The 14,645-nt window shown below is 43.9% G+C and overlaps 1 protein-coding gene across 2 annotated transcripts; it reads right to left on the reverse strand.

Moving 5' to 3' along the window:
• Positions 1-989: 989 nt before the first annotated feature.
• Positions 990-14,203, reverse strand: Fus (FUS RNA binding protein). Of its 2 annotated transcripts, none has more exons than XM_059266162.1 (15): positions 14,097-14,203; positions 11,943-11,967; positions 11,632-11,786; positions 10,530-10,671; positions 10,193-10,380; positions 9,728-9,938; positions 8,085-8,119; positions 6,579-6,611; positions 5,135-5,238; positions 3,910-4,039; positions 2,814-2,915; positions 2,561-2,684; positions 1,622-1,722; positions 1,359-1,503; positions 990-1,108 (listed from the first exon to the last, which is right to left on the reverse strand). In XM_059266162.1, exons 1-15 carry the CDS (start codon positions 14,107-14,109, stop codon positions 1,069-1,071), a joined length of 1,548 nt encoding a protein of 515 aa, XP_059122145.1. In that variant the 5' UTR covers positions 14,110-14,203; the 3' UTR covers positions 990-1,068. The 2 variants fall into 2 exon arrangements, with proteins under 2 accessions (XP_059122145.1, XP_059122136.1); XM_059266153.1 differs by having other exon boundaries at positions 10,530-10,674.
• Between the last annotated feature and the right edge of the window lie 442 nt (positions 14,204-14,645).

A 14,645-nucleotide genomic window follows, 5' to 3' on the forward strand; every position in this document is an offset into this window, starting at 1 on the left:
AGACTGAGACATTAATACTTTTGGTAATGCAAGTTAGGACAGAAAGTGAATTACATACACTTTGGACTCACCAAGATAGGACAGATATGGGATATTTCCTCTGAATTTGTCAAATGTTAATGGACTGGACACTGTTAATGTAATACTTGACTGTATAGTTATTGTACTTACTGTATATCGTTCCTTACATTAGTTATAACCTTATTTTAGACAAAAAAGGGAGAAATGTGATTATTTTGTTTGTGCTTTAATAAAGCTTGCATGGAGCTAGCCATTACAGGCCAGGCAGTGGTGACACACACCTTTAAACCCAGCACTTGGGAGGAGGAGACAGAAGTGATATCGCTGGGCAGAGAGGGTAAATGGTAAGGCAGGGTGGAAACAGGAGCTCGGGTCTTTTCAGTCTGAGGATTCAGTAGAGGAAGAAGTAGTGGCTGACTGATCTGCTTCTTTGATCTTTCAGCATTTACCCTAATTACCTGGCTCCAGGTTTTTATTAAGACCAATTAGAATTCATGCTACACCTGGCTGAAATAGGACTAAGTTCAAAGCATCAAATTTCAAAATATCAATGACCTATAGAAGTCAGGATTTAAAAGTGATCCACCTACACCACTGTATGCATGGTCCTTTTCCTGAAAACTAGGTACCAATCATTTACCTCTTTCCTAGAAACCAAAGAATTCTTTTGTCTTTTCAATGTTGCATCAATCAAGGTTACGCTAGATAGGAACAATTATTCAAATTCCTGCTATGCAAGATGATGTGAGGGAATATTTCCCCACGTGCCTAACACAGACCCATCCTCCAGAAAGTAAACTGGGGGCGCAACAGACTTTAACTAAAATGATGTTTTTTAATGGGAACCAGAGATATGGTTACAATTATGGTAGTCTGACACAAACAACACACATACACACACACACACACATACACACATACACACAAACCAAAAAAAAAAAAAAAAAAAAAAAAATCCATGGGCAATCCTGAATTGAAAGTTTACAAAATAACAAGGGTAACACTGGGTACAGGAAGAAGAGCTGTTCCAGAACTTCAGAAGCCAGGCTAATATGGCCTCTCCCTGCGATCCTGTCTGTGCTCACCCCTGAAAGAAGAATTATCAGTTATTATGAGTTACACCAGACTACCCATGCACACCCTTCAAATATCCTACTTGTCCCAATACCCAACAAATGACTTTTTTTAAGACTGTGTTCCTAATTCTTCTACTCCCCCTTCCCAATAATGTAACCAGCTGAGCTCTGTCCTTTCCTAGGAAATCACTTGGCAAAACCTTATTTTCTCCCGACCTCTGACCAATTTCTCTATTTTTGTTTTGATTTAGACTTACTCACCTAGAGTCCATCTTGCCAGGGCCAAAACCGCCTCTGTCCCCACCACCCCGGCCCCCTCGGAAGCCCCCACGGTCCCCGCCTCGGCCCCGGTAGCCGCCTCGATCATAGCCTCCTCTGCCACGACGATCATCACCATAGTTACCCCCTAGGACAGAAAAAATGACATATATGCTTGTTCTTCTACCTTCCCTCCCACTACCCTTCCAAATCAAAAGCATAGAGTACTTTTAGGACTTCTGTAACAAGCTCTGCTCCGTTCTTACCCATGTGAGAGCCTCCTGGTCCTCCTCCCGGGCCATCTGGCTTAGGGGCCTTACACTGGTTGCATTCATTTCTCCAAGAGAAGTTCATGTTCTCACATGTACTAAAAAAATGAAAGAGAATTAATTTGGAAGAGTGCAGTCCAGATCACTGAATTCACAAGACTGCAAAGCCTTTGTTTCTCAAGTAGGAGCCAAAACAAAAAAAGTATTACTAAACCTAGACCACTACCTTTCCCCACTACAGCCTCCTTTCCATGGTAAAGTTTGCCACAGCTCAGTTTCAAACACTTCAGTAATTCATGTTTGAAATCTTAGTCTCACTCCACTAGGTCTGCACATGAGTCATCCATCACCTTTCTGTCCAGGACACCAATGCTACCCTACATTATCCTACCCACATAGAATCTCAGTTGTAGGTTTCCATCTGTGGTTTGAATTAGAATGGCCCTCTTAGGCTCACGTTCAAATACTTGGTCGCCAGTTGATGTAAGTATTGGGAGTAAAAGCAGGCAGGCAAGGGACCGACTTTGAGACTTCAAAAGAGCAGTTAGTGCTTGCTTTCTTGCCTCGGAGATAGTTTTTATCTCCAGATATGAGTGCTCAGCTACTTACTACTCCATGTCATGCCTGCCTGTCCCATGGTCCCCACCATGATTAGTCTCCACTCTTACCCTGTGAACGGTGAGCCCCAAATTAAACACTTTCTTTTATAAATTGCCTTTGTCATGGCATTTTATCACAGCAATAGGGAAGCAACAGTGACAAATGGAGTTCTAGGTATTGACTTAGAAGACTTTAACTAACCCTCCCTAAATAAACTATTAGCCTAATCTTCCATCTACAGGATCTTAGTTTTAAAAAAAATATCTTTCTAACTCTTAACATAGTATCAAGGATCATGCACATAAGAATTCTTTAAAAAGAGCTAAATTCACTCACGGATTAGGACACTTCCAGTCCCCAGCTCGTTGCTGTCCGCCACCTCCACCACCGCCACTGGGGAACCCTCCCCGGCCACCGCCACCACTGCCACCTCCTCCATAGCCTCCACGGCCCATAGGTCCTAGTACAAATATAATTATGAATGTATTTCCTTCATCTGGTTAGTCTACCTTTTCCATGAAACTTCTTTTCCTCTTCTTCCACATTATGCTTGATGACCTCTTTAAACCAGAAAAAGTAAATGGCTCACCTCCTCGCCCTCGGCCTCCACGACCATTTCCACCACCCCGATTGAAGTCAGCTCGGCGGGTAGCAAATGAAACCTTAATAGGATTCCCAGAAAATTCTTTACCTAAAGAAATAAAGATGGGTTAATTAACCAAAATGAAATATATTTGAAAACCCTAAACCCTATGTTGAAAGAAATCTATTACATGTTAAGGTTTTGTTTTGGGGGGTTGAGACAGGGCCTCACTATTTAGCTCTGGCTGTACTGGAACTATGTACACCAGGCTGACATCAAATTCAGAAATCCACCTGCCTCTGCCTCCTGAGTACTAGGATTAAAAACACGACACCCAGCTCCGCTGTAAATTAATTTTCAAAAATCAATACATTTAGAAAAAAAAATATAAAGGTAAATATGAAAAGATTTGGGAGCAGGGAATATAAAATGCAGTGTGATATGCAAGGGCCTGGTTTAGATCCCCAGGCACCATAAAAAATCAGGGAGAGCAAGAAGGCTGGGTGGGTGAGAGTGCTTGCCACCAAGCCTGATGATCTAAATTTAATCCCATGAGCCCACATGGTGGAAGGAGAGAATTAACTTCACATCGTTTGTTCACTGACCTCTCTCTATGCCTATACCATGGCATGTATAGATCTACAGTAAATGTTGAGAGAGTTTAAACCTACAGATCTAAAACACTTTTAAAAACTAAGAGAAATGGGCTTGAGAGATGGCTCAGTGGTTAAGAGCACTGGCTACTCTCTGGGTTCAATCCCCAGCACTCACATGGCTGCTAGCCCCTGCCTTTAACTCCGGTGCCAGGGGATCGATACCCTCACAGAGATATATGCAGGCAAAAATATCAATGCACATCAAATAAAATACACATGAATTAAAATTTTTAAAATCTAAGAGCAGACTGCCTTCTTAAAATGACTTATAAACTAATGAAACATAAACAAAGGAGCTTACACTGAAATTACACATCAAGAAAGTACCAAAGGTACACAAGATGGATCAGCAGGTAACGCTGACTGCTGCCAAGCCTGATCACCCAAGCTCCATCCTCATGACCCATATGTTACAAGAACCAAACTGAATCATCTCTTACACATACCATCAAACCAGTCGATAGCTGCTTTAGCAGAAGGTGGGTCATCAAATGAGACTGTTGCCTCACCCTTCAGCTTGCCAGTTTCCCTGTCTGTATACAAATTAATCATAGGCTGTCCAGTTTTCTTATTTGTCTAAAGAAAACAAAATGAATCATCAATTTTTAGAAGATACAGGGAGGTTTTAGCCTAGTGTTTGTATATAACCTACACACAACTCTGTATTCTCTAAATCATCTGTATAGGCTGAATGTACTCAATGGTTACAGTACTTTCTTAGCAACCACAAAATAGCACAGGGTTCAATCTCTAGGCAAGACTCCACATTACTTACAATACCTAAATAGTAATGTTATACAGTATGGTATACTGTTTTAGAATATGGTTCTGTAGATGTTATACTATTTTAGTCTGGACAAGTTCAAAATTAACATGATCTAAAGTGGGTTCAATCTACCAATGTAGAGCCTATGGAAACACAGAACCTCCATCATTCCTGAGATTTACTTCCGAACTTGGGCTCCTCTCTTCCCAGATACTCTTCTTACCTCTCATGAACTTAAGCCCTGGTTTATACTATGCCCTTGAGTACCTCCTTCATCAGACCTATCTTTTTGTGGTTTCTCTTAGAAAGTACAACAACAAAATATTCTTTGCTCAATAAATTAAGGTGGCGACAACCTTTTAGACTTTGGCTTTGCCAGATACAAGAGGCACACACTTGCAATCCCAACATTCAAATTAATTTTTATTTTTTGAAGCACGGTCTTTACAAAATCCTGGCTGTCCTGGAACTTACTATGTAGATCAGGATGGCATTGAACTCAGAGATCACTTGTCTCTCCAGGGAATAAAGGTATGTGCAACCAGGGCTCTACTGAAATTTAACAGTTTTAAGTATTGTACCAAGTTTAAAGCCAGCCCGTGCTACATAGTGAACACCCTAATCTCAAAAAAAAAAAAAAAAAAAAAAAAGTCAACCAGATTGCTTTTGCTATTAACAATCAACAAGACCTTTATTTTTTCCCCTTCCACCTCTCTGTATAGCCTTGGCTGTCCTGAAAAACTAGCTCTGTAGACCAGGCTGGCCTTGGAACTCAAGAGATCCAACCATCTATGTGCCTCTGCCTCCACAGTGCTGGGATTAAAGGCATATGCCGCCACCCAGAACCCAGACTGCTGTTTTTATTAACAGGTAAAGAGGAAGCACCTACACTGTTTCACACGTACCTTAATAATTCCAATCTGCTTGAAGTAATCAGCCACCGATTCAATGGTAACATTCTCGCCCAGGCCTTGCACAAAGATGGTGTTGTTGTCTGAATTATCCTGTTCTACTTGTTCAACAAAGGATAAAAGAAAAGTGAAGAGCACAGGAAAGACAAAGGTTAGTATTAGGTATTTGAAATGTGCTTAAGTATTTGCTATTAAAGATTTCAAGGGAAACGCTCAGAATTCTGACCAGTCATGTAACGAATATTTTATTATACAGACCGATACCCACGGGGATCGATGGTTCTCAACCCCTTTCACAGGGGTCATCTAAGACCATAGGAAAGCAGATATTTACAATTCATAACATCAGCAAAATTACAGTTATGAAGTAGCAATGAAAATAACTATGGTTAGGGAACTGTATTAAAGGATCACAGCATTAGGAAAGTTGAGAACCACTGATTTAGACAATCCAATCCAAAACAATCCATCCTTATTCTAGTATTTGAATATTCATCTACCTCCTTAAAAATGTTATGTTTAGTCTCATAACTATCCTTGAATACTTTCCCAACTTTCACTCCAAGACCCCTTAGTAAAAAACCCCATTTCACATTGGTGAGGCATAATAGAACATGCCTCTAATCCCAGCATTTGGAAGGCAAAGGCAGGTAGATCTCTGAATTCTAGGACAGCCTGGTCTACTTATTAAGTTCCAGTTCCAGGACAGCCAGGGATAAGTATAGACTCGGCCTCAAAAAAAAAAAAAAATTTATGGGGGGGGGACCCACTTCACATTCAAATTAGTAATACCATCAAGAGATATTGCTTCCCTTTATACATCTTGCAATCTGGTCTTTTATTCACTGAATGTTGTTTATTCAACAATCTAGATATGTGCATTTTCTTGTTGTTTGGGTTTAAGACTGTTCACCTGCACAGCCCTTGCTGTCCTGGAACTAGCTCTGTATGTAGATCAGGGTAGCTTAGATCTGAACTCAGAGATCAGCCTGCTAGGAATAAAGGTATGCACCTGGATTAGTTATATGTGCACTTAAAAACGCCATTACTAACCAGGTGTCGTGGCCAACACCTTTAATCTCACTCAGCACTCAGGAGACAGGCAGATCTGAGTTCGAGGCCAGCTTGGTCTACAGAGCAAGTTCCAGGATAGCCAGCGCTGTTAGAGAAACCCTGTCTTGAAAATACTAAACAAAAACGCCACTACTAACTTTAAATGAATACCTTTCAAGCAAGGCCTGTAGCAGCCAAAATATCACCTGGGACTTACTAGAAATGATAATTACCAGACCCATCCTAGACTTCTGGATCCAGTACTTCTGATATTTATATAAATCACTGACCAGGTACAGTTAAACTCCCTCCCTTCTCCCCACTTTTTCAGTTATTTGTTTCAAAGAATATCCAGATGAACACTGCATGAAAACCATGAACTCACCAGAATCATGACGTGATCCTTGATCCCGAGGGCCTTAGTTACATGAAAAAAAAGAAAACAAAAACAAAAAAAGGGAGCCATTAGCTAACAGGAAAGGACAGATAAGGCAATAAATTAACATCTAATCAAAATTCTTGCAATGTATCAAGTAAATGCTTCCAGCCTCTCTCCAAACCCTATCCTGGGGCCTGCCCAGTGGAAAATAGACTCTAGGCGGGTCTCAGGGAGACAACACAGGCTCCTTTCTTAAGATCTGTTACTTTGAGTCCCCACACAGGGATAATGCCACACTTCAAGAAAATACTCTCCCCCAGCTAGGCTGGGAAATGTCCTCAGCACAGATGGGGATGGGGCAGTACAAACTCAGTAACTCATTTAAATTAACCAACCAACTCATCCATAACTTGGCCCTGTTCTCTCACCAGAGAGACATAAGCTCAACACCAACAATATGATGTGCATCCATCCAGTTTCTCCAAACTTTTAATACCAAAAGACAACCCTTGTAGAACAATTTTTAATTTCATCTTGAAAACCATTCTTAACCATGTTGTTTCCCCAAAGCAACATGAAAGTAAGAAACATACATAGTAGCTATTGTGGTTTAAAAGCATGTCCAAGGGAATAGACCAGAAATCTTATTTTCATAATACAGCCTTTTTTTTTCCCAGACACCATCTTTAACCAATGTTTATCTAAATTCCATATATAAATATTGTACCTGTACACAAAGACACCTAAGTCATGAACCCAAGCCTTTGGCTTTAAGTGTTTAGACAAATCAAAAAACCATTTTGTTTAACAACCAGAAAAGTTCCAGCTTACTGGGAGACTTCTCAAATTTGCCATTTTTCCATGAATCCAAGTTTGTGCTGTTTTAAACCTGGTTATTTCCCATGAGCAACACATGCTCTCAAGATTTTTCTTGAAGTAGTCCACACCTTCCTTCCCAGATCTAGTTTCTATGCGCTTGTCTGAGTACATATGTAGAATTGCATTGACATCACTTAGTATTTAATATAAGCATATATACCAACATTATCATCCTCAGGGCAGGGCAATAGTTCATGTCCCTCTCCCTGATTAAAACATTTGGGAGGTTATGTACACACACTCACTCACTCACACACTCTCTCTCCTTTCTCTCCTTAGACACACTGATCAAAAGGATCCTAAAGCCAAGTTGGCACCACATGTTCCAAAACACTCCAGTTGCTCATGATGGTGTGGTCACTAAGTGCTAGACGTGGCAACACCCATCAAGAGGTCTAAATATTTCTTTTAACTTGGGTAAAACCAAATAAGTAGCAAGAGATTATCCCTGCCTGCCTGCCTCCAGGTTAGCACACATCTGGCAGCAGGAGGCATTCTACCCCACCCCCTTCCTGGAGGTGGCTACAGACACTTTAGAAACCTTTGACACTTAACAAGCTAAGACATCTGCAAATGAACAATCAGACAAAGCATTGCTGGGATTTGGGAATTTTGGAAACTCTGTTCACTTACCACCAAATTTATTGAAGCCACCTCGGTCACTTCCGCTGGAGAAGACAAGTTAGAAGAAAGGACATGAAGCTTCCAACAGCTACAAAAGGTTTTTGTTTTTGTTTTTGTGTTTTTGTTTCAACATTCCCCAAACATGGGTAGGTGTTTTGGGAAAAAGATTCAAGTGGCTACTAAAATACACCCCTTCCTGACCATCCTTGTCTGACCTTTGAGCTTATCACACACACGTGTGCAATTTCTCAGACACAGTTAAGGATTTTTCTTTAAAAAGTTGTATCTATATCCCCTGGAAAAAAAAAAAAGCTCATTTTTCCTTGGTTGTTCTTCTGACGTAGATTTTTTTTTTCCTCTTGTTGCAAGTGGTGGACAACCCAGCAGTTGGTTTAAAAGATCTACCCCAAATTACCCAGAAGACATTTCACACCAGGCCCCTGGGATAGCCCTGAACACATTTTTTGTGTGTGGTTTTTTTGCTTTGAAAGCAGCAAGCAGACCCAACCCCATTCCATAAAAAGTCATAACCAAAGGCAATTTCCCCTTAAAGCAAGACAAACTCAGCTAAGCCCTATCCTTACTACTGAGCTGGTTTTGATCACCCTTCACCCCCGGGGTCACCCCTTCTACACTGTGAGAAGAGCGGAGTATTTTGCAATGTCACCTTTCATACCTGTGGCACATAAAATGCAGAGCAAGTTAACAGTCACATAACAGTTGTTTTTCTTTTAAAGTTTTGCATTAAACACACGCACACAACTAGAGTTTTCCATATTTTTGCATGTTTTTTGAGACTACCCCCACCCACCTCTGAATACTTACCATGAACAAACTCAAAAAACCTACTTTTTTCAAAAAAAAAAAAAAAAAAAAAGGGAACATCAACTGACATTTTTCCCCTTTTAGGGAGATAACAGGGTCCTTCAAAGTCACCAAGAGATTTGACAAACTGTTTTAACATCAAATCTAAGGTTTTACTTGAACAAGGAGAGATCCGGTTGGACAAGCTGATTTAAACTGACGAGAAAAGCTGGACAGTGGGATAAGAAAGCAGAATACCACTGTCAAGTGTATTTTGCCCCAAAGTTTGCACACTTCAGTCAGAAGACCCCATAAATGAACCAAGTCACACACAAACCATAGTCAAATTAGTGCAAAATCAGGCTCATGATTCAAGTAACTACAGAATATGGATGAGTAAGTAAACAGCCAATTCCTAGAAGCTGAGGTCAAGTTTACCATTATTACCAATTCCCCTGGAAGACACATGGGCATACACAGAACAAGTTTCCCTTAATATTTCCCAGGAATGGGATTAATAGGTTTCCCTTGCAGAGAAGTCTTACTCCCAAGTTTCTTGCCTGAGATAACAATGACTCCAATCCACATCTACATGTATTCTTTTTCTTTGGAAAATAAATGCACCAATACTCAAATCTCTACTCAAGAGCTGTAAATGAGATTTTGGCTCCCAAGTTCTCACAAAAACATAATAGGAATGAATATACAAAGAAACACTACTGCCCACAAATTAAAGCCCTTACATATCCCCAGAGAACAATACTAATCATGCACTAGGGACTGACTTCAAGGGAGATCCATGCAACACTCCCCATCTGAAGGTACTCCCTGACTCACGAAACACCTACCCCATGCCGCCTCTGCCTCCTCGGCCACCTCCACGGCCTCTGGGTTCATAGCCACCACTGCTTCGGTTGTAACCACCTCCACCGCCCCTGCCTCGGCCCCCACGGTCCTGCTGGCCTCCCCCGTAGCCACCACCGCCGCCACCACTCTGGTCCTGATTGCCGTAACCACCGCCGCCACCACTCATGGAGGACTGATCTTGGCCATAGTTGCCTATAAAAATAATAATAATAATACTTTTAAAAAAACAGGGCTGGGGTGCTTAGTACTTATGTATGCTTAGCATATATAAATTTCTGTTGCAATTCTCAGCAACAAAAGTGAGAGGATGTGAAGTATCGGAAACGGTCAATGGTGCCACTACAAAGGACAGGAAGAATTAGAAACTTAGTAAACAAGAAAGCCACAATTTAAAGTTAAGGGGCAAATTCAGAGAATAAGACGACAAAACTAAGACACTTTCTCACCTCCACCACCCCCTCCACCACCTCCACTGCTGCTGTTGTACTGGTTCTGTTGTCCATAGCCCTGAGGTGGGTTATAGGAGCTTTGCTGTTGTCCATAGCTTTGCTGCTGTCCACCATAGCCAGACTGTTGGCCATAGCCTCCACTCTGGGGCTGCCCATAGCTGCTGCTCTGAGAACTGCCACCGTAACTAAGTGGAAAACAAAGAAAAATCAGAATTATGCTATAAAATGACCAAATACCTCCTTCACTTTTAGTCCATTCCCTTTCTTTACTCAGAGATCCAACCATTAATTTACCAACACTTTCTGGCCTTACCCCACTCTCATACTACCTTACCTTCCCGAGGTGCTGCTAGGAGCTGGCTGTTGGCCATAGCCAGGGTAGGAGGACTGCTGCCCATAAGAAGACTGGGAACTTTGGCTGCTGCCATAGCCTCCAGTGGAACCATATCCCTGGGGAGCTGACTGAGTGCCATAGCCTGCTATGAAGAAAACAGAATTACAAATGCTGTAAAGACAAAAAAGGCCAGGTGCAGTTGTGCTCATCTCTAATCCTAGCATTGGGGAGGCAGAGGCAGATCTCCACTATCAAAGCCAAACTGGTCTACATGTCCAGTTCCAGGTCAACCAAGGCTACATAAGATTAGCAGAAGGAAAATGGAGGGATGGGGCAAGGCATAGCTTGAAGAAAACATTATATACTTCCCAGTACTCACCTATTACTTGAGGGAAAAAAAAAAAGTCAGCTTAGAGGCTGCTAATAAGAGGTTTACTGAGGAAGGCCAGCTACCAGAAGACTGGGGTAGGAAGGTCACAGTTTAAGGCCAATCTGGGCATCTTAATGAAACTAATTCAAATCACTTTTTTTTAAAGGAAAATTGGACTTGCTGTGAAAGTCTTATCAACCTGGGTTCAATCACCGGAATCACAAAGGTGGGCAACAACTAACCCTGGGAAGTTGTCCTCTGACCTCTACACATGCACCATGTAACAAGCATGCCTGCACTCACACAAAATAAAGATACAGAAATCACAATGCCTGCCTAGCTTTTTAAAAAACACAAGAGATCCCTACTAACTAAATTTAAATGTGCTGATATAGACACAGTATTTTTTTTGTCCTTTTGGACCTAAGGGCAAACCCCACCTCTTTGTGAATCACATGTATCAGCACAACTTCAAAAATTTTCAAGGAAACCATTTTCTTCCATCCTAAAACTGGTTCTCTTTAGGAAACATGCTTTTTCACAAAATGAAAATATGGAGAAAATTGTTCAAAGAAACAATCATACATCATTTTTAAAAAAAGACTGACACAAAATTTTAACAATTACAGATTGACAAGGGAAAATATGGGATTTTCAGTACTGTTCAGGTTTAAGAAGAGCTATTAACACTCAGAAAAAATGGGTGAAGATGTGTTCCACTAAGAGACTCACTGTTTTGGGTCTGTCCATAAGAAGACCCATAGCTGCTCTGGCCATATCCTGAAGTGTCAGCTGACTGGCCATAACCACTGTAACTCTGCTGGCCATAGGGTTGATTGCTCTGTTGGGAGTATCCCTGCCCAGGCTGGGTAGGATAAGCCCCATAGCTAGGACAGAGGGGGGGAAAAAAAAAACAGAAACAGATCAGTAAAGTTATCTTCAACTAAAACAGAATAAAAAACAAAAGCATACAAAAACAGATAACTAAAGTTACAATGGCCACCCTTACCATCATCAAATGCCAGCCCAGAAACAATACTCACCTTTGAGTTGCTTGTTGGGTATAATCTGTGAAAGGTGGAAGGGAAGAAAGTCATGTTAATTTTAGTTAAGACTGGAATAGAATTTAAATTCAACTTCAGGGGTGGTGGTGGGGCAAACCCTTAATCCCAGCACTCAAGAGGCAAAAGTAGGCGGATCTCTGAGTTGGAGGCCAGCCTAGTCTACAGAGCCAGTTCCAGGACAGCCAAGGCTACAAAAAGTCTTAAAAAACAAAACAAAAAAGAGGCAATCCTGCCAGGCGGTGGTGGCACCACCTTTAATCCCAGCACTGGGGAGGCTTGAGTTCGAGGCCAGCCTGGTCTACTGAGCGAGATCCAGGACAGGCACCAAAACTACACAGAGAAACCCTGTCTCAAGAGGAAAAAAAAAAAAAAAAAAGAGGCATTCCAGATCAAATAATGCTATTGCAAAAACAGGCTAAGTCCTTCATCATTCATGAAACCAGTTGTGAGTAAAGCAAGCTGGAAATAGGCAAGTTTTAATACAATAGCAAAGAAGGCACAAATTCCTAGATATCAACTAAACCTTAGATTTTTGTTTTGTTCTGGGTAGAATCCAGGACCTGGACCATGCTAAACAAGCTACCACTAAGCTGTAACACCAGCCTAAGGCATCAAACAAACAAAAAAAAAAAAAAAAAAAAAAAAAAAAAACCACCAAAAGATTTCTGTGGATAACTACCACTATCTGAAAATATTGTCAAGGGAATGGTTCTGTATTATTTACCTTCAATTTTTTTCCTCGTTTTTGGTTTTTTAGAGGGAGGTCTCTTATTATGTACCTCTGACTGTCCCTGATTCACTATGCACACTAAGCACTCAAGAAATCCCCCTGCCTCTGCCTCCCTATCCCTAGGATCAAAGGCATATACCACCACACTAGGCTTAATTTTTTTCTTCTTTAAAAAGTCTCAAAATACAGCAGAGAACATCCATGAACTTTAAAAATCCTGTCTCGGCCTCTCCAAGCCCTGCAAAAAACACACACACACACCCCACGTTCATCTTCACAGCAGTTCTATAGGAAAAGTGGTGTCAGGAGTCAGGATTAACTTGGACAGTCACAGAGCTATTACAGAGTTCGAGTTCAAACAGTCAAGAACGTGACCCTCCAACACCTAACAAATGCCCTTAAAAGCATCCATTCACCCTGTGGCCAACCTTGCAGACCTTAGGAAGGCGAAGTGAAGCTTTAGTACAAAGCCTAACGAGGCAGCAATGCTCTCTGACCCTAGGTAGCCTCGAGGCTCCAGACCTGTGGCTCCCTCCCAGTGATGGCGTTCCCGCCTACCGGGCGCACGACAAGCAGAGAGAGCACATTAAACAAGCTAAGCAGTAGCTCAGCTCCGTGCAGGAAACCCGGGGTCTGCCCCCGCACGAGGCAGAAAAAAAAAAAAAAAAAAAAAAAATGACAGCCAAGAGGGTGTGGCCTCGGATAGCGACTCCTTTCGTTTCCTTCCTGCCTCAGGAAAACCAGATCCCGGCGTCCGTTGGTCCTTCTCCCAACCTCACCGACACGCGGGCCAGTTCTGCGCGCGCCCGCCCCGGCCGGGAGGCCACGGAGGCGGCAAGAGAGCGGCCCCGCCCCTTCCCGAGGGACCCGGGGAGCGGGGCGAGGCCGACACCGGACCGGCGGTCTTCCGCCGAGGGTCTCGCGACAAAAACCCAAACCAACCCGAGGCGGGCGAGGTGGGGGGGAAAAAAAAAAAAAACCGCGCCGAGAAAGGGGGAGGGGCCAGAGGAGCGCGTGCGCGCACCAAGTGCCCGGATGCAGCACTGCGACAAAGCGAGGCCCGGCAGGCAGGGAAGCAGGGAGGGGGTGGGGCGAAGCTGGACGGCCCTGGCGCCTCCTCAGCCCTCGCTCCACGTCGCCAGGCAGCGTCCCTCTCGACACCCTCGCCAAGTGGCATGGGCCGAGAGGGAAAGCGCTCAGACTCCGCGCCAAAGGCGCCCGTGGAGCCACACAAAATGGCGACGCCGCCCTCCCCTTTCCTTCCCCCCGCCGGCTTCCCGCCACAGCGGTGCGGGAGCCCACACTCGCCCGCCACCACAGGCCCGCCGAAAGACCAAGGGCCTGGCTGGGAGGGAACGAGGCCTCCCCGGGACGCGCCCTCGCCGCCGCGCGCCCTCGCTCACCGTTTGAAGCCATGTCCGCGCACGCGCGCACGGGCCGCCCAGCAACAGGGTTCCAGGCGACTGCGAAGCGACGCCGCGAGGACTGAGCGGCCCCGCCTCCCGCGCCGGCCTTAAGTACGCCTCCCGCCTACGCGCCCCCGGGGCGTACCAAGTTGGACAGCGCGAGGGGGGGCGCACGGCCAGGGTCCCGCCCTTGCCCGAGGATACGGTGAACCCAGGGAGACCAAAGAAAAGTGAATTCGATTGCCCATGATCTCCGCGTGTGCACCCTCATCTTTGGGAAGACGAACTCCCATTCGCTCCCCCGGGGCCCGTCTTCCACACACTGCTACCCCTCTGGAGGCATAATGGTACGGCCCAGCCTCCCGCTCTGGGCGGTGCCAGGGCCCTGAGCTTGAGAGCAGAACTGCAGTCAAGGCCTGGAGTCCCCCGGTGTGGGAACCGAGATTCCTCCGGCCGGCCGGCCCCTCGCCTGGGCCCCACTTTCACTGGGGAGGGCGTGCTTCCGCCTGCCCTGGCCAGTCAACTGAGTCAGACTCAGTGTCGCGC

The sequence above is a fragment of the Peromyscus eremicus genome, chromosome 1 (genome assembly GCF_949786415.1).
Source record: "Peromyscus eremicus chromosome 1, PerEre_H2_v1, whole genome shotgun sequence".
NCBI classification, from domain to species: Eukaryota; Metazoa; Chordata; class Mammalia; order Rodentia; family Cricetidae; genus Peromyscus; species Peromyscus eremicus.